The 19,381-nt window shown below is 36.0% G+C and overlaps 1 protein-coding gene across 2 annotated transcripts in view; it reads left to right on the plus strand.

Moving 5' to 3' along the window:
- LOC115215159 (E3 ubiquitin-protein ligase Rnf220) overlaps positions 1–19,381 on the plus strand; it is a 172,742-nt gene that overhangs the window by 122,261 nt on the left and 31,100 nt on the right. For both annotated transcript variants that reach the window (XM_029784335.2, XM_029784334.2), the window contains 2 exons: positions 3,421–3,463; positions 13,513–13,593. In XM_029784335.2, coding sequence (XP_029640195.1) covers positions 3,421–3,463; positions 13,513–13,593 — 124 coding nt within the window. The remainder of the gene's footprint in view (positions 1–3,420; positions 3,464–13,512; positions 13,594–19,381) is intronic.

Here is a 19,381-nt window from a genome sequence, read left to right on the forward strand (position 1 = left end):
AAACAGACAAGCGTACAACACATGTGTTTATTGTATTTGGAGATGAGGAAAATATAAAGGTCGCATGGGAACCACTGATCTAGCAATTACTTGAATGTTTTTAAACTAATCAAGGTCATGCCTTTGTATGAATTCAGACAGTGGTGTTCACCAATAGTGCTGTCTGTAAAATGCATTTCTCACCATGTAAACATGATGCATGTGTTTATTGTGCTTGAAGATGTATGCAGGCTTGCAGTATATCCTGTGCATTAATTTTAGTAATGGTGATGTAGCACTCATCAACAGATGTGTAGTGCTGGCTATTAAATAATGTTTTACAAAAAGCACTGAGCATTCCATTATAAGCACCAAGCATTCCACCTAGAGCAGACTACTGTAAGGTAGCCACACAATTTTGTAACTATTATTTCTATATACAGGAGAATACGGTACCTTGACCCACAAATGTTGTCCTGTTGTTCATGAAATACTAGGGTCAACTTTTATATAGGATCTATGGAAAATTCTCAATTTTTTAATTAAAAATAAGGGATCGACTTTTACATGAGATTAACTATTACTTGAGTATCTATGGTAAATAAATTTGTTTATCGCATAAGACTTGTGTACATTGCTAACAACAACCTGATCTGTCAGATATAGCAGTCAAATCTCCCTCATATACCTTTTTTTTTACCTTTTACATATGTCAGTCATTGGACTGCAGTCATTTTGGGGCAACCACATTGACAGGGTTTTTGTCAAACAAATCAATCCCAACCCACCCACCTGTTTTTTTGTTTGTTTTTAGTTTGATCCTTATTGTATCTGTCACTTTTACTGAACTGCTAAGTTACAAGAATGTAAACAAACCAACACAGGTTGTCAAGTGGTGTTGGGGAACAAACAGTCTCAGCACACACCTACTTATATATACACTCTTACAGTGGGCTTCTACATAGTTGCCATCGTCCAAATTCATTCACAAGATAGAGAATATAACCCTACTTATACAAAAAGACAAGATGGTCATGTTTGGAACACTTTTGATCACAACTTTGCTCACCCAGAGGCTGACTTGAAGCTATATAACCAGTGAAGCAGCTGTGCCTTTAACAAAATTTGATGACAGAGCTCTGTTGAGTAAAACAAAAAAATATCTTCTTGAAAACTTGTTTTATAAAAATAATAATAATGATAATATTAAAATGGAAATGTAAAGAAAGTGGTTATATTTTTAGTGATATTTACCATATTTATGTATATACGATGCAAATAATGTTATACTAGAATCAAAGATCAAAGTTGGAGGCTCATATTTTTATATGAGGTTAAATATTTATATAACTTTTTTTTTTTTCACTAGTATCTTCAATCTTTCCTATTAACAACATCATGGCTGCTGCTTGAATTCTCAATAACTCAAAACTGTTTATAGTTTGGTTTATTTTATTAAAGTTTAATTTGGTATTTAATTTATAGAACATAATATGCTACCATTTGGTTGTCATATTTTTGGAACTATGTATTTGTTGTTTATATTAAAGTATAGAAAAAAAAAAAAAATTTACTAATCAATATGGCAAGACGTCTTAAGTGCAATTTATTCTCTGAACATTTCTATTTTTCTATCACCATTCATTCTTCTACATTTACTTAGTGTTTTTTTTATTTATTTATTAATTAATTTATTTTTTGTCAGTGCTGTTTCAGCAAATACGATGCTGTCTTTGCTTTGTGAAAAAACATCAAAATATTATTATCTAATGACCAGGCACAACCATGGCTGTGTGGTAAAAAGGTTGCTTCCCAGCCACATGGTTCCAGGTTCAGTTCCACTCCATGGCATCTTGGGAAAGTGTCTTCTACAATAGCCAAAGGTTGATGCAAACTAAAAGAAGCCTGCCATATATCTTCATCATCATCATTTTTTAACGTCCGTTTTCCGCACTAGCACGGGTTGGACGGTTCGACCGGGGTCTGGGAAGCCAGGGGCTGCACCAGGCTCCAATCTGATCTGGCAGTGTTTCTACAGCTGGATGCCCTTCCTAACGCCAACCACTCCTCGAGTGTAGTGGGTGCTTTTTATGTGCCACCAGCACAGGTGCCAGGGGAGTCTGGCATCGGCCACGATCGGTTGGTGCTTTCAACGTGCCACCGGCACATAAGCCAGCCAAGGCGGCGCTGGCATCGGCCACATTCGGATGGTGCTTTTTATGTGCCACCGGCACAGGTATCACAACTACTATTACTATTATTATATATATATATATATATATATATATACATAAATGTGTGTGTGTGTATTGCTCTCTCCTTTCCTTGAATTTGTGTGACAGTATCCTTCATCTCCAGTCTTCCATGTGAAATATTTGGTCATGGGGAAATATTTCCTTACTTGGATATAAAGTGAGAGTTGGCGACAGGAAAGGCATCCAGCAATAGAAAAACTGCTAGAGTAAGTTCCATTTGATTCATGCAAGTGGATGGAAAACTATTTTGACTATTGTTTCTTCTTCACGGTATAATTTTTTCTTGTGACTTTTGAATGTTATATGCTTTATGTTAACACAAAGTTCAATGAACTACATTTAACAGGAGCTTATATACAAGCATACAGTCCTATCAAAATGAGCTCTCTCTCTCTCTCTCACACACACACACACACATACATCTGTATATCATACTTAATACAGATATACTGTAAAATGTTGGAAACTGCAAGATATATCTCAAGAAAGTATCTTGTGTGAATGTATACATCTACATGAGATGCTTTCTTGAGATGAATATGATGCACAGAATGCTGTGTGGTAAGAAACTTGTTTCCCAACTGCATGGTTCTGGGTTCAGTCCCACTGCGTAGCACCTTGGGCAAATGACTTCTACTATGGCCTTGTGAATGGATCTGGTAGACAGAAACTGAAAGAAACCCATCATGTGTGTGTGTGTGTGTGGTGTGTGTGTGTGTGTGTATATATATATATATATATATATGATTTACATCTCCATAACCCAGCAGTTCAGCAAAAGAGACTAATTGAATAAGTGCTAGGCTTAAGAAATGAGTCCTGGGGGAAATTTGTTCAACTAAAACTTCAGAGTGGTGCTCCAGCATGGCCGCAGTCAACCGAGTGAAATACATAAAAGAATATATACATACATAAATACACTTATACATACATACACACACACACATGTGCAATCAGAATTGGACCATGCAATAACTATTGCAAATCATTTTTGGAAACTAAAAAAAACTCATATAACCTTTTATCCCATGTCAAAAATTTGCTTATATACTAAAGTGTTAGTCATTGACCCTCACATTCAAAAACATTCATGCATGCTTGTATTGTGTTTCTTTTTCTTTTTCGTTTTTCTTTAATCTTTAGTCATGAAATAAAATTACATTTTTTGTTCTGCTTCATTTACCAGGGTCAATCGCAGGTCTCGAGAATCCACATTACAAAATCGAAAAGTAAGTGGTTTTTTTTTTCAAAACTTTCCTTCTTTGCCATTTTTATAGATTAATTTTTTTTTTTTGAATGCTGAATATGTATTTTGCACATACACACAAATATATGATGGTTGTCCAAGGAAGACTGCTGACCATTATTAAGAATATTATACACTCAGACAAATACATATATATATATACACACATGTACATATATAGTGGGGGTAGGGCATATAATTACTCCACTTTTTCAAATACTTCCCTCCACTTAGTCATGAGGGCTTTTCTCGTGTCCTCCTTTTTTTCCTGTCTTGTAAATTACTTGACAACCCCACTAGTGCCTGTGCACAAGAAAAGCACCCACTACACTTTGTAAAGTGGTTGGCACTAGGTAGGGCATCCAACCATAGGAACCATGCCAAAGCTGACATGGAACACAAATGCATCCCTGTGGCTCACTGTCAAACCAAGGCCTATAAATTTCGACCCATACATCATTATTTGATAAAACTCCTACATAACCTTTGATTTGGTTAGAGAAACCACTTATAGAAATAACAACTTTTCCAGTTAATTTTCCATTAATTGAATCTATCTTCACTTCATGTCTCAGTCATTGCCTCTCCTGCAGTAGATTACACAATGAATGGAAGCACTCCGTCGGTTCCGACGACAAGGGTTCCAGTTGATCCGATCAACGGAACAGCTTGCTCGTGAAATTAACGTGTAAGTTGCTGAGCACTCCACAGACACATGTACCCTTAACGTAGTTCTCGGGGATATTCAGCGTGACACAGAGAGTGACAAGGCCGGCCCTTTGAAATACAGGTACAACAGAAACAGGAAGTAAGAGTGAGAGAAAGTTGTGGTGAAAGAGTACAGCAGGGATCACCACCATCCCCTGCCGGAGCTGCGTGGAGCTTTAGGTGTTTTCGCTCAATAAACACTCACAACGCCCGGCCTGGGAATCGAAACTGCGATCCTACGACCGCGAGTCTGCTGCCCTAACCATTGGGCCATTGCGCCTCCACAGATTACACAATACTGCTCACATATTCCCCATTGAATTGACTGTTGCTTTAGTTGTTGGTATTGCATTTGGTTATATGCATGTTTGGATTACTCCTCATCCTTTGGTTAGGTTTTTATATATATGTGTATGTACTACATGATTCTGAGTTTGGCAACCATCTTATACCATAGCCCCAGAACAATCAATGCCTTTCCAGTAGATTTAGTTGACAGAAACTGAAAAAAGTTCATTCTTCATATACATGGCGTAGGAGTGTCTGTGTCGTAAGTAGCTTGCTAACCAACCACATGGTTCCGGGTTCAGTCCCACTGCGTGGCATCTTGGGCAAGTGTCTTCTGCTATAGCCCCGGGCCAACCAATGCCTTGTGAGTGGATTTGGTAGATGGAAACTGAAAGAAGCCCGTCGTATATATGTATATATATATATATATATATATATATATGTGCGTGTATGTTTGTGTGTCTGTGTTTGTCCCCCTAGCATTGCTTGACAACCGATGCTGGTGTGTTTACGTCCCCGTCACTTAACGGTTCAGCAAAAAGAGACCGATCGAATAAGTACTGGGCTTACAAATAATAAGTCCCGGGGTCGATTTGCTCGACTAAAGGCGGTGCTCCAGCATGGCCGCAGTCAAATGACTGAAACAAGTAAAAGAGAGTATGTGTGTGTTAAATATTTTTTTTTAAAGCCAAAACAGTGCAAGTTATAAAAGATTAATAATAATACAGGTCAATGGTAGTACCTTGTATTTCAGTTTTAGGACCCCTTCAAGAAATTTACAGAGAAATGGTATTGCTAACTAATTTTTCTGTTCTGTAGTATGTGTGTATGAAGGTATATGTATGCGTGTGAATGTGTTTGTGTATGCTTGTCTCTCTTGGTCTTGACATCGTGTGACAATTGTAAATGAGTGTCCCCGTCATACAGTGTCATTCATTTCCAGTATTTTGGAAATAGATGAGGATTGGTGGCAGGAAAGGCATGCAGCCATAGAAACTTTACCTCAATAAATTCCAACCTACCCTTGCAAGCTTGTAAAAGTGGGCATTAAAAAAGCAATGGTATATTATAGTTCCTTTTTGTCATCATTATCGTCTTTAGTGTCTGTTTTTCTATGCTCGCATGGGTTGGATGGCTCAACCTGAGCTGGCTAGCCAGAAGGCTGCATCAGGCTTCGCTATCTGTCTTGGCGTGGTTTTTGTGGCTGGATGCCCTTCCTAACCCCATCACCTACAGAGTGGACTGTACTTTTTTTTTTTTTTTTACATAGCACCAGCACTGGTGAGATCAGTTTTGGTGCTAGTGCCATGTAAAACAAATTTTTTTAACATACATCGTTTTGGCTTCAGAAAAAATATTTAAAACATACACACATACAGTTTATATATTATGTATCTCTCCTACATTTGACTTGCTACTGAGGTTAAAATGAACAGGATTTTTATCAAGCAATATGTGGTACTTGTGCTCAGGTGAGAAATGATACCTGATTTGCACTTGGAAGTTCCTTTCAATCTTTGTCTCCCACATTTCTTACAGTGACTTGAATTAGGTAATGATTTTTTTTTTTTGTCCCTGAGCAACAGATTTATTTTTACTTTGGGACACTTGGTGCCTAGTTTGACATTCTCTATCTATAAGCTAGATTCTTGCTTTGGTTCTTATAAGGTTGGTCACTTTCTGGTGTGCATGTATGTGTGTATATCATCATCATCATCATCATATATCTACTTTCCATGTTTGCATGATGGTTTCATGCTGTACTCAGGATTTGTTTGTCTGGTATGTTTTTCCTTGCAAGCATGGGTTGGACAAATACATATTGAGGCATTATTTTCAGCCGTATTCCTTTCCTGTCTCTAACCTTTACTTGTTTTGTTTTTTTTTTATTCCATTTGTCTTCAAAAGCACAGAGCTTGTGGATAATTTTGTTGTCAGGGAATGTCAAAAACTACACCATTTTTAGCTCAGTGCTTTCATGTCACATGTAAAATGTAAGCCTTTGCCCTGACATATGACAGCTTCCATATGGTTTCCACATATTATCTTCTGTGGCTCAGAAACGCACTAAGATGTACTCTTTGTTTATTCATGTTTACCAAGCATTGGCTTCAATGTGTTTGTGTGTGTGTGTTATTTAGTTCTTCATATACTTTAACATGATTATCAAAGTGCTAAGTAGATGTTTCAGTTATTTTCAATAAGATTTAGAGACAGATTAAGTCAGCAGCTTTTATATATTCTCATAATATTTTTACCTCCTTCCAGTTATTACTCAAGTGAATTTGCCAAAATTAATTACCTACCTATGTGTGAAATTTTAATGTCATCTATCTACTTAATTGCTGTTTCTTTAGCATATGTCTAATTTTCTTTTTTTCATCATCGTCATCATCGTTCTTATTATTATTATTATTAGTAGTAGTAGTAGTAGTAGTAGTAGTAGTAGTGTTTTTGTGTTATCAGTTATTTGAGTAGCAGCAGTTCAAACCATACTGTTTTGTATGTTCATTTTGTCACTTCTTAATATTTTCAGGATATTGAAAATCGTTGAATAGTCTTCTGTGAATGTGATATTTCTTAAGTTCTAGCCAACATTTGTGTATATGATGGTGGTGGTGGTGGTGGATGGTTTAGCTTTTTTGTTCTCTCTTCTTCTGGCTCTCTATTTTTATTTCTTCTTTTTTTTTTTTGGTGGGGGGGGTTTCCTCTTTTACTTGTTCCTTTTCCTTTTCTTACTTTATTATCGTTTTGATTATTATTTTATGTAATGAAGATATCAAGTTGATCAAAACAATATTTGGCTGATTGAATATTTTCCTTTGCATTCAATTTTTGACAGGGTCAGTTATGACTTTTCATTTCCCTTGCGGCACTACTATACATACCAGTATAAAAATAATGATAGGGTTGTTAATAGCAACTACACTTTCCTCCTCGTCATCATAAAAATTATTATTAAAAGTAGTAATGTTCAGTGTTACTCTTCACCAAGCGTAAGTCTCTGTAATGTAATGAATATATTTGTTTTTAATATATGGAACAGTTAGTTTAAAACAGTGTGAATGTACATTAGTGGGACCACCAAAATGTGTGATTTGATATTGGGAGCAGGAGGATTGGAGAGCTGTTTTCTATTTGGTTTGAACATTTATAGCTATTATTGATATGTTACAGTGACACAAGGCAATAATCAATAAAATCAACTCCAGAACAAGACTCCTATGTATTTTGCCAACCTTGGATAATGAAGGCAAAGTTGACCTCCATTATAAAGGGATATGACTTGCATTTTGCTGGACTCTCTTGATTCTGCCATCCTCCACCACCCTCACAGGGCCTTCAAATTTGTTGTAGAGAGATGTTGAAGGGTACATGGCTGGTAATTATTTTGTCAAGTCTGCTAGAATATGAAAGCAAAAACCCTGTCCCTAGTTGAAGCTGAATTGAGAACAAAAAAAAAAAATATGTAACTAGATACTGGAATACAGCACTCTGCTGTTTTTGTCATTCCACTGCTGTTATTGATAACTGCTATTGAGGTGAAGTAAAATATTTTATTGATGTCATATGGTAATATCATTGATTATCACATGGATTTATTAGATATGAATAGATGATGTACAGCCGCTAGTTGATGAAATATGCCTGAAGCAATGGATTTTTTTAGATCTCTAGTCTGAGGATACCTTGATGCACTGCTTCCTATTGCAGTGATCCATAAGACATAGTTTCTCTGTCTCACCCACTTGTCTTGAAGAACAACTCCAAAAGGTCACAAGTACTGCCTTATCTGCTCATATCAATTCATTAACCCTTTTGACCAAACTTCTTATTTTAAAGTAACCAAAATTTTAAAATTCCATTGAAATTTCATGTTAATTTATGACCTAAGCCCCATCATACTAATGACAAAGCTATTTTTACCAAATACTTAATTACTGTAGAAATTAATTGAGCCAAAGTCAGTGCATTTCCACTGAAATTTGTTAACAAAAGGGGTAATGAGAGAATAAGTTCAAACTCTGTTCAAAATGTATTATATCTCTTGTTAAAGCATATAAATTATTAAGTCTCAGAATAGATAGTAGTCTTAGTTTACAATCTAGTGTTATTGCTATTTGGGAATACAAAACAGATGTCTAAATTTTTATCATCTGCTTCAAAGAATTGCTATTAGTGGAAAGACTTCTTGTTAGAGACTTCTGAAACTCTCCTGGGGGAATCTGTCCATTTTGATAACTCTTTAATGCTTAGAATATTTTCATGGTACTACCATAATATTGCTACAACAAATAGAAGACCAGAAAAACTGTAAGAAATGATTGACTTCAATTGAAGTCAGATAAGTCACTATTTAATAGCCAGAAATTGTTGCCGTTTAGTCCAGTGGAGAGAACTAGTTCCTCTTATTTGTATACTAGATTCTGATGTTATCAATGTATTTTAATTTTCAGACTGAATTTCTGTAAGGGTTTGTAAATAGGGCAAGAAAATTCCCCACTCCTAGTGAGTTACCACCATCATCATCATCATTTAATATCTGTTTTCCATGCTGGCATGGGTTGGATATTTTGTTGGGATCTGGTGAGCTGCAGGACTGTCTTGAGCTCCAATGCCAGCTTTGGCATGATTTCTGTGGTTGGATGCCCTTCCTACAGTGTGTACTGAGTGCTTTTTCATGCCATTGGCACTAGTGAGGGTTACCAAGCAGCTTGCAAGATGGGAAAAGAACAGGAAAATGTACCCCTACACTCAGTGATGGTGCAGAAAGTGATTTTATGTCAGGCGTTGAGAAGTTAAAGTATGACAGAAGGACAAGCACGGGTGTCTTGCTGTTGAGAAAATACTTGGCTACTCTGCATTATATAAAGGTGGAAGTAGCTGGAATGAAAATAAGCTTGATAGTGATGGGATGCCAGAACAAACTCTTAAGCTCTAAGCATGAAGCACTGGACAGAGTATTTAGTATGGCGCCTAAGGAATGAGGTATAAGTATAGTATTGGATGGAAGTGGTAGAAGGGGCTCACTTACTAATTCACTAAGCAGTCACCTCTTTAATACCTGCACAAGGACATAGCATTAGTGTGCTAGTGGTTAGATCTTTGCCCCATCAATCAAGATGCAGGTTTTAATTTTTTTTCTACACTTGCGGAGTGGTTGGCGTTAGGAAGGGCATCCAGCTGTAGAAACTCTGCCAGATCAGACTGGAGCCTGGTGCAGCCCCTGGCTTCCCAGACCCCGGTCGAACCGTCCAACCTGTGCTAGCGTGGAAAACGGATGTTAAACGATGATGATGATGATGATGATGATGATGAAGGAACCCACTGTTTTTAGAATATTTGTGTATCAGCTCCACTGTGAGCAATATATTAACATCGGCCAGAGTTGAAGTATTTTCAGTCCTTGAAGAACAACTTAGCCTCCAGTAACAGACCAAGTAACACATTTTAAATGTTTTTAATCACAAGTGAAATGAAAGAAAACAAATGCTGGTGATAAACATATTCAGAATGAAACAATTGATTTATGCTTCTTTTACTAATGTCAATAGATGGCTAAGATCACTTAAAGCAAACTTAAATTGTTCATTTGATGAGAGTATAATGCGTCTGTATGTCACTAGTTTCTGTTTAAACACAAAGCTATTTTCTCACCATCTTTTATCTACTTCATGTGTGTAAGGGAGAGGTGAGAGAAAGTAAGAGTCAGAAGATGTCATGGGAGGAATTTTTGGCTCAGATAAATGCACTGTTATTTGATGCTGTTAATTTAAGGAGGCTTTTACTAGCTATCATCTAAAGAGCAAGGTGAGTGATAGATGAGCTTGAAATATCTGAATAAATATGAAACTCTTCAATGAAAATGTATTGCTGTGTGTCCTGGTAATTAATAACTGGTTTAGCATCCTTTTTTTTTTTCTTCTTCTTCTCCTCCATGTTGGCATGGGTTGGAAAGGTTTGCCAGAAAGCATATTGTCACTTGTCTCAACCTTTTATGGTTTACTGGATGCTTTTTTTGTGGCACCAGCACCTGTGCAATCACCAAGAACCTCGTAAGACGAGACCCCTCAACTGCTACCTGCTCTGTTAATTTCTTCTGACAGCAAATGCTACTTTTTTTTATCCAACAATAATCTATCAGTCTCATCACATGACTAGCACAGTCTTGTCTCTCTCTCTCTCTTTCTCTCTTTGTACATCACCTGATACTGTCACTGTCCATTCTAGTGTCTCAATTCACTTGTGTTCCACTTAACATCAAGTTATATCATGTAATGATAAATTGATTAGAAAACTATTTAGCGGCAGCTGACCGTCTGTCATTGAAATGATTCTTTGAAGATATAAAAGCTGTTAAGATCATTAAAAACAAGTAACTCAGCAAGTTCTATGTGAGAACAACTTCTTCAAACATTACTTTTACTGTTTTTTTAATATCTTAGTCAAAGGAGGAGGAGGAGCTCCTGCACACTGGTGTACGGAAACCACTACTTTTCAGTGCATTGCTAAATATTTTTTTGTTCCTATTTTTCATAATGGCTTGGTCTGGAGAGAAAGGGCAGCACCGTTACATTTTTCAAAGGAACTGAGATTGGTAGCGGGGTGGGGGGTGGGGGAAGTTACCTTCAAACTGGAAATTGGGCTCATATTCTTGCAACACTGAAGACTTGACTTAACATCTAAAGAGCAGGTGGCTGTGTTAAACTGGGAGAGAGATTTGGTCTACCATCCAAAATCTGAAAGAACTGTCCCACCAACTGTCTTCTACACAGCTTCCCTCACAAGGCTGTGGTCGTAAACACTTATCTAAAGCACCTGCAATGAGACTGAACTTGAAGCCAAGTAATAGTGAGGCTAACTTCTTAACTACATAGCAATGTCTGTGCCTTAACTATAGTCTAGCCCTTATACCTTCAGAGACCTGTCTATACTATTGACTTGTGGTATACTGGAACAATATTTGTGATGTCACAACATGTGAATAGTATTTTGATTTCAAATGTTTTGTTGTAGTCATTATCTTTTTTTTTTTTTTTTTTTTTTTAAAGTTAATCAGGAGAAGAAAGAAGTTGTACCTATATCATTTATAGACCCTTCCAGACAGATGAGATTAGAGTTGATGTTTAGCCCGACTCTCTTTATGTTCATGTTTATAGGAAAAATAAAGACAGAGAGTTAATTTTAGATTAGATTTCTGTAAATGAAATACTGGGGATAAGGAGTTTAGTGCAAGGTTTGGGAAATAAGTCATAATAAGGTGAGATGGGATATAGAGAGATCGAATAGGTGGACCTGGATAGAGAGGATGTGCTGTAAGGTGGCTCTGTGGCTACAGGCTATTGTAGTCAAGACAGAAGAGACATGCCCAGCCAGAGCCTAACAAAAGCGAATATAAGAGTACTTGTTCACACACACATATACAATAGTCTTCTTTCAGTTTCAGTCTGTCAAGTCCATTCGCAAGGCCTTGGTTGGCCCAGGCCTCCAGTGAAAGGTCCTTGCCCAAAATACTGTGCAGTGGGACTGAATCTAAATGCATATGATAGAGGAGCAAACTTCTTACGCACCAGCCATGCCTGTACTTATGAATGTATACACATATACACACACGTTTTAATTTACAAGAAGGAGGTGAAACTACTTAATGCATAGAATTTAATCATTTACTTAAAACTGAAACTTTCATCATCATTCTGAGTGTCTTGTTTCTGTTTTACATTACTTTCAGTATGCGTGTGTGTGTGTAATAGTTTAAACATTTTCTTCAGATTTATTTTGGTATAGTCAGTGTCTTACTACACTGCGTTTTGGCTACAGGTAAAGTTTTGGCTGCAGGCAAGTTGTTATGACAAGTCATAACTTGCCTGAAAACCCTGTGTAGAATACATTTGTCCAAGGAGCCACATGGTGGAACTGAACTCAAAATCATGTCATCTAGAAACAAACTTCTTCCTACACTACAATGCCTGCACCTATGTATATGCATTTTTTTTTATGTGATTTTAGAAATCAAAATTTTGTTTTCCTTGCATGAAGTTGGTATTTACACCTGAGTATCCTTACTAACATTACCACCAAATCATGGAATAAGGATGGCCATTATTTTTAACTAGCTTTATTTAGCTGTGAGATCTGCTTTGACTAATGTCAGTATAGTTTCACACTAAAAATACTCAATCATTATACTTTTTATAGACATAAGTATTTATATACATGTATGTATATATCAGTTTGAATATATTTGTGTTTTTTTTTTTCAAATGGCTGTATGTAATGTGTATTAGATCTTTGCCTCTATTATGTATATTTAATGGCTTTCTTTATAATGTATGTACATTTAATGACTATTATGATGTATTTATATTTAATGTAAGCCTTTGTTTCGTGTGTGTATATTGTTTATTACAATGACTATTGAAGGACTGTCTCTAATGTCTGTCTGACCGTGTGTTAGATGTTTAATAGCTGTCCATATAAGTCTTCACTGCTGTGATCATCTCCCTAAAGCACTTGTTACTAGTTAATCATTCTAGATAGATGTGATATTGTTTCAGCAGTTGTCAGTAATGGGATGTTAGTTAATGCTTCCCGTAATAATATGGTATTTAATGTCCATCTTTATTTTGTCAGTTTAATACATCATTTAGCTTTAAGTAGTTGCTACCTTATATAGCATATTAACTGCTTCTCAGGGCTTTTAGTTGAAATACATATTTATCTAGTCATCCAGTGGAAGTGTTGCTACTCCTCTATAACATTATAAATATATTTTAATATAGCAGTATAAATTTATCACACTATTAACCACTTTCCTTGTATGTTTCTGTCAATATTATGCTTCAGAGAGACCAATTGAAAAACTTGTTCTAAATAGAAATGCATAAGATGAGGTTCAATGAATCCATTCTGCTCTAGAAATAACAACTATAAAGATGTTAATGTTTGAATATATTTGTGATCAATTTTTGTTCATCACCCCTTTGTTTCTCTTTTTCTTTTTATTATAAACACTATTTTCTTTCACTTTTTCAGAATCTTCTATGCCAAAATCCATTGGGTCGAAAAGGCAAAGACTCTCCTACTATAGAAGCAGCTTCCCAGCAGAGATATGAGGTATTCATAAAGATAAACTGATAGATACCATATTTGAAGGCATAAAAGACACACCCCAATTTCAGGAACGCATATTCAGAGGGAAAAAAATGTTTTTAGTGCATTAAAAGCATGTAATACAGTCCCGACTTTGCATACAGGACCAGGGGTGACTTCTTTTTCTCTTTGAGACATTTTCTTGGGGGTTGAAATGTGTTTTTTATGCCATTAAATATGGTTGTTCTTATACTAAATGTTATATTTTCCTATTCAATTTTTTTTTCTATTTAAGATTTGGAAAGTTTTATAAATTTGAATAGTTTCTTTAAATTGCTGAAGCAAGTATTTCTTTCTTACATTTAAATGTGTCAGTATATATATTCTTTCATTCTTTTCAGCCCTAAGGCTAGGCTGTGGCCATGCCGAGGCACTGTATGTGTATGTGTGTGTACGTATATATATATATATATATATAAGGTATGTATAGGCGCAGGAGTGGTTGTGTGGTAAGTAGCTTGCTTACCAACCACATGGTTCTGGCTTCAGTCCCACTGCGTGGCACCAGTTTTCTACTATAGCTTCGGGCCGACCAAAGCCTTGTGAGTGGATTTGGTAAACAGAAATTGAAAGAAGCCCGTTGTGTGTGTGTGTGAGTTTGTATGTCTGTGTTTACATTCTTGTAACTTAGCGGTTCAGCAAAAGAGAACGATAGAATAAGTACCAGGCATTCAAAAGAATAAGTCCTGGGGTTGATTTGCTCGACTAAAGGTAGTGCTCCAGCATGGCCACAGTCAAATGACTGAAACAGATAAAAGAATAAAGTAAGAGAATATATATATATATATATATTTGAAAATTGAGTTAAATAAAGGACTTGTTGAGATTAGTTCAGGCCAAGCAAGACTACAAAAAAAAAAGGTCCACCAAGGTCAAAAATGAATTCAATAAAAACAAATGCATATATGTTTCCCTATCAAGGCCCTCTTCATGTCCACCTCATAGAAAATTTTGTAACTTGATTGACACCACTGATAACTGGGTTTTATTGCACAACAGTAGAAGTCTAAAACTTGTAAGTGTGAGCTAAAAGTTAACCCATCAAGGAATAAAATACCTTTATTTTTTTAACAGGGACATGAAGTTTGATTGTATCTAAGACATGGCTTTCCTTGTATGAAATGAAGGGGTTTGTGAGAATTCACTTCTATAAACAATTAATTAAAAATCCGCTTAACAGGATGTTGGCAGGCTAGTATGAAATAAAAATCTGAAGATTGCAAGATATATTAAGAGTACATAATAATAGTATATTTAACTATGGACTGCTTTAGGGCTTCATTGGGAGTCATGTGTGTGTGTGTGTGTGTAATATTACATTCTGCTATATTGGTAATATGATTAGTGCTAAAAAAGAAAGTATGGAGACCGGGGTATGAATAGGGTCGATATTGTTCGGAGAATTGTTATCCACAATGGATCTTTCTCTTTGTACAAATGGCATTCTGTCTGAGATGTAAGAGCAAGTATGGTTTTGTGTGGCGGTGGAATGAGGTTGTTGAGTAGAATTATAGTCATTGTAAAGGAAATTATAATTGGCATGACCAGGCATCTGATTTTAGTGTGGTCAATAACTGTAGATTGAGAAGAGGAAAGACTGAATATTTTGTCCAGTTTAAGCACCATCCGTTCGTGGCCGTTGCCAGCATCGCCTGGCCCCCGTGTCGGTGGCACATAAAAGCACTATCTGTTCGTGGCCGTTGCCAGCCTTGCCTGGCCCCCGTGCCGGTGGCACGTAAAAGCACCATCCGTCCGTGGCTGTCTGCCAGCTCTGTCTGGCACCTGTGCGGGTGGCACGTAAAAAGCACCCACTACACTCACGGAGTGGTTGGCGTTAGGAAGGGCATCCAGCCGTAGAAACACTGCCAGATCAGACTGGGCCTAAAGCAGCCTTCTGGCTTCACAGACCCCAGTTGAACCGTCCAACCCATGCTAGCATGGAAAGCGGACGTTAAACGATGATGATGTATCCATACACATCTACACACCCTTTATGCAGACTGTTTAAGATTAGTTTTCAATTAAAGATACCATTTTACTACAATATTTAAAAAGTCAACTTGTGGTTGTAGTGTTGTTGTTTAGCCCCTGATCGGCCCTAATCCAGTATATTTGTGGTCACAGTAGGGACATTTCATTTTTATTTTTCCGCATGTCCAGTATTTTCTCTTTTTTTGAAATATCACATCATGAAATGAAGGAGATTTGGTAGCTATTTCTAGCAATTTGAGTAAACACAAAGGCACCCAGTGTCGACATTAATGTGCATGCTTGAGTGTAATCATGAATAACTTATTAATTAACTCTAGATTTGTCAATATTTGTTAACTAGATGTATCTTGTTTTACCATGGGGTCCCCTAGACGAAATATATTACTCTTTAACTGGTTGAAATTAGGGATCATTTTTACCCAAGTAGTTGATGTGATCAACTAGGCATCTCACTACAGGATATTTTCACAGGAACTTTTGTGGCAGATATTTGAATTCTTAGACTCTTGCTAGCATAGAACAATAGATGTTTCAAAAGAAATAATAAGTTCTTTTTTTTAATCTTTACAAGAGGATTTACCTCTCATTTGTTGTTCTGCTTTTCTCATGAACCATCTGTTGATAGTCTATAGGCAACTAATTTTATTATTTAAGCTGGTCCGGCAAAGGCTTGCTAATTATTCCAGCCAACATTAATATTCTTCTGGCTTTATTTTCCTTCTTTCTCTCCTAAACAACTTAACCAAATTTAGTTTACCATTTACATGTCTTTTATCTTAGGTAAGTATTATATTATGGAGACGCCTTTTATCATTAGTGTATCAGAACAACCAGATTTGTCGGCAAATGTTTATCAAACGGTGTGTTATCGAGAGCGACATGTTCAATTGTAAAGTATCTATCATTTACAGTTAGCTAAAATACTTTCATCCGTGCTTCACTAGACATTGTGAAACCACTGTGTGATTTACCCCATTTTATTGGTCCGTCTTTTACAGTTGTCAATGTTTCCACTAAAGACGCTTTCAAGGTGAAATTCTATTAAATGGGTTTGAGTGTGTGTGTGTGTAGTCCGGTGGAAGGAGGTGGGTGATGTACAATTCCAGCAACTGTGGCGGCATTTACCTAAAGAATGACACAAACATCAAATTATATTACTTAGAAGGTTTCCCTTTTCATCTTATGTATGTACGCACACATACACACACACAGAGACAGAGGCATATGTATATATTCTGTTTAGGCTGTTGGACAAAATATATTACAGTTACAGTAAGTGATGTGAAGAGTACAATATGGAAAATTTTGTTTGTTTGTTTGGGTTTTTGAGGGGTGGGATGGGGGAGGACTTTCGTTTTCATATTCTATATAATCTGTATTGTGTGTGTGTGTGTGTGTGTGTGACTGAAGCTGGACCTCATGCATATTCAGTCTATGGTATGTAGGCATTATTGCTTCAGTGTTTTATTTATTTCTCTACATAGAGAAATATTTTGCTTTCCATTCTCTGTTTTAGTAAGGATTAAATGCTTAAATGCTCTGGAAATTTGCATATAAATTATTGGAGGAGTTATTTTCACGGTTAGGTGTATGTTTTTAAACTGTAATGTAGGAATGGGTATTGATGTGTAAAGCTTAAGCAATCAAAGTACCTTCTACAAAACTGAAGTAAATATTAAAGCTACTCTCTGTAAAATTACTAACGGATTCATCATTAACTTCTACTGATTTTATTTTATCCTTGATTATTTACAGTCATAAGGTTTGGTTATTGTCAATGTATTCTGGTGTTGAGTTTAAAAATCCAGACAGTATGAGATGAGGGGTTACATGGAAAGGAAACAGTTACAGAATGATTCATACTTTAAGATACGATAGGACAATCTTTTGTGAGAATGTATGCTGAAACTGTTGATAACTCTAAGAAAGTAAATTTCCTTGCAAACCACAGTAACTATAGTGTTTTAAAACTTACGGAGATCATAAAATTATGATTTTTCAGATTTTCAACTTATTTTCAGGAATGAAACATTTTTTAATAAATAGATGCAGACGTGGTTGAGTGGCCAAGAGGTTCACTTCACAAACATGTAGTTACAGGTTCAGTCTCATTGCACAACCTTGGACAGTTGTCTTGTGGGTGAATTTGATAGGTAGAAATAGCAAGCCCCCGTCAGGCATATTTGTGTTTGTGCCTGCAAACATATGTGAATGTCGATATGTCATGGCTTCATTTGTCACTGTCTCAGTAAAACTGATATGATGTTAACATTCTTTGTAGCCATTACATCTGGTCACTCTGCACTTTGAAAGACATGTGCAATAGAAATAAAATTCCTGTCTCCTCTCTTAAAAATCAAGTAATGGTTGGTCTAGTAATCCTGCCTCATGTTGCCACCCAACCCATTCTAACTCAGGAAAATGGGCATTAAATTAACAAGCAAACATTTCCACTATGTATCAATGTTTTAATCTCTGATTACCATTGCTTGTGTTATACAAACTGAAGTTGTGCTTGATAGCCTTTATTAAATTAAGGTTAATAAAGCTCTATACTGATTCCTGTACAATTATTATTATTATTTTCATGTTATTCAGTTTGACGCATGAGTTATGACCCCCGAATGATGATGGTAGAAACATTGTATGAATGTAAATATTTTTTTAAATGTTTCATCTCTAAAGATGAGATTAATAGTCCAAAAAATTCTAATCTTACAAGCCACTTAGCATCTCAAGTATTGAGAGATAATATCTATTGTATCTTACAACTTTCTCTAAAAGAAACCTGTAACTAAATAGGATAGTTTTAGGAATGTTGTCAGTAACCTTTAGTAGTTCACAAGAAGTTAAGTTTAATGAATTAGAAGTAATAATAATGATGGAGACATTGTTTATTTCAGTGTATTCATTGTTTGTTCATTATAAAAATATAACATAGAAGTAAAACATTGATTTAGATGAGCACCTCTTTCAATTATCTACATAGGTTTTTTTTTTAATTGCTTCTTTACCAATAGCATTAGATCTGATCTTACATCTTGTTCCAGGTCTGACGACCCCATGACAGCTTAGGTATTTGAACTTATCTCACATCTTCACTCAGGTACAACATTGCCGTATCAGCAATGAGATCATTTCAAATTTTCACTAGAAAATGACACTATCACGCACCACCATAGTAGACAGTTATGGAGTTGTCTATTTCTTTGTCTTTGTGATAGAAAACAAGTTTGGTAAGCTTTTTATCATAATGTTGTTGTGGTTTAATCTCAGGTCAACTATAATCAGGTAGACATATCATCAAAGGTACTCAAACTGTGACCATCCCAACTTTGTTTTTTTTTAACCATTTAGACATTTAGGACACATTATCCAATGTGTCCTTTTTGTAGTCAGTAAGTTGTGATTTATGGAAAGTTTTGGTGTTACCTGGGAGGGGGCAAAAAAAGTAAAGTCTGTCGCAATAGCTCATGTTGGCATAAGTTTCATGTGGTGGTAAACAGAGAGAGCTTTAAGATTTATATGGTTCTCTAGTTTCTTTACCATGTATTCTAGACTGCTCACTTCTCCCACTGTAACCTCTACAGTATAAACTAAATGGTATATTTTACTATATTTGTCAAGACACAAACTCAAAACAAGGAGGGGAGAGGAGGAGATGAGAAAGAAGAACTTTCAAAGCAATTGTTTAACTTCTCTTCGACAATTCTTATTGAAAATTTCAATTTCAAATAAATTGAAGTGTCTGAAAAAAAAT

This window comes from Octopus sinensis, linkage group LG8 (assembly GCF_006345805.1).
Source record: "Octopus sinensis linkage group LG8, ASM634580v1, whole genome shotgun sequence".
NCBI lineage: Eukaryota > Metazoa > Mollusca > Cephalopoda > Octopoda > Octopodidae > Octopus > Octopus sinensis.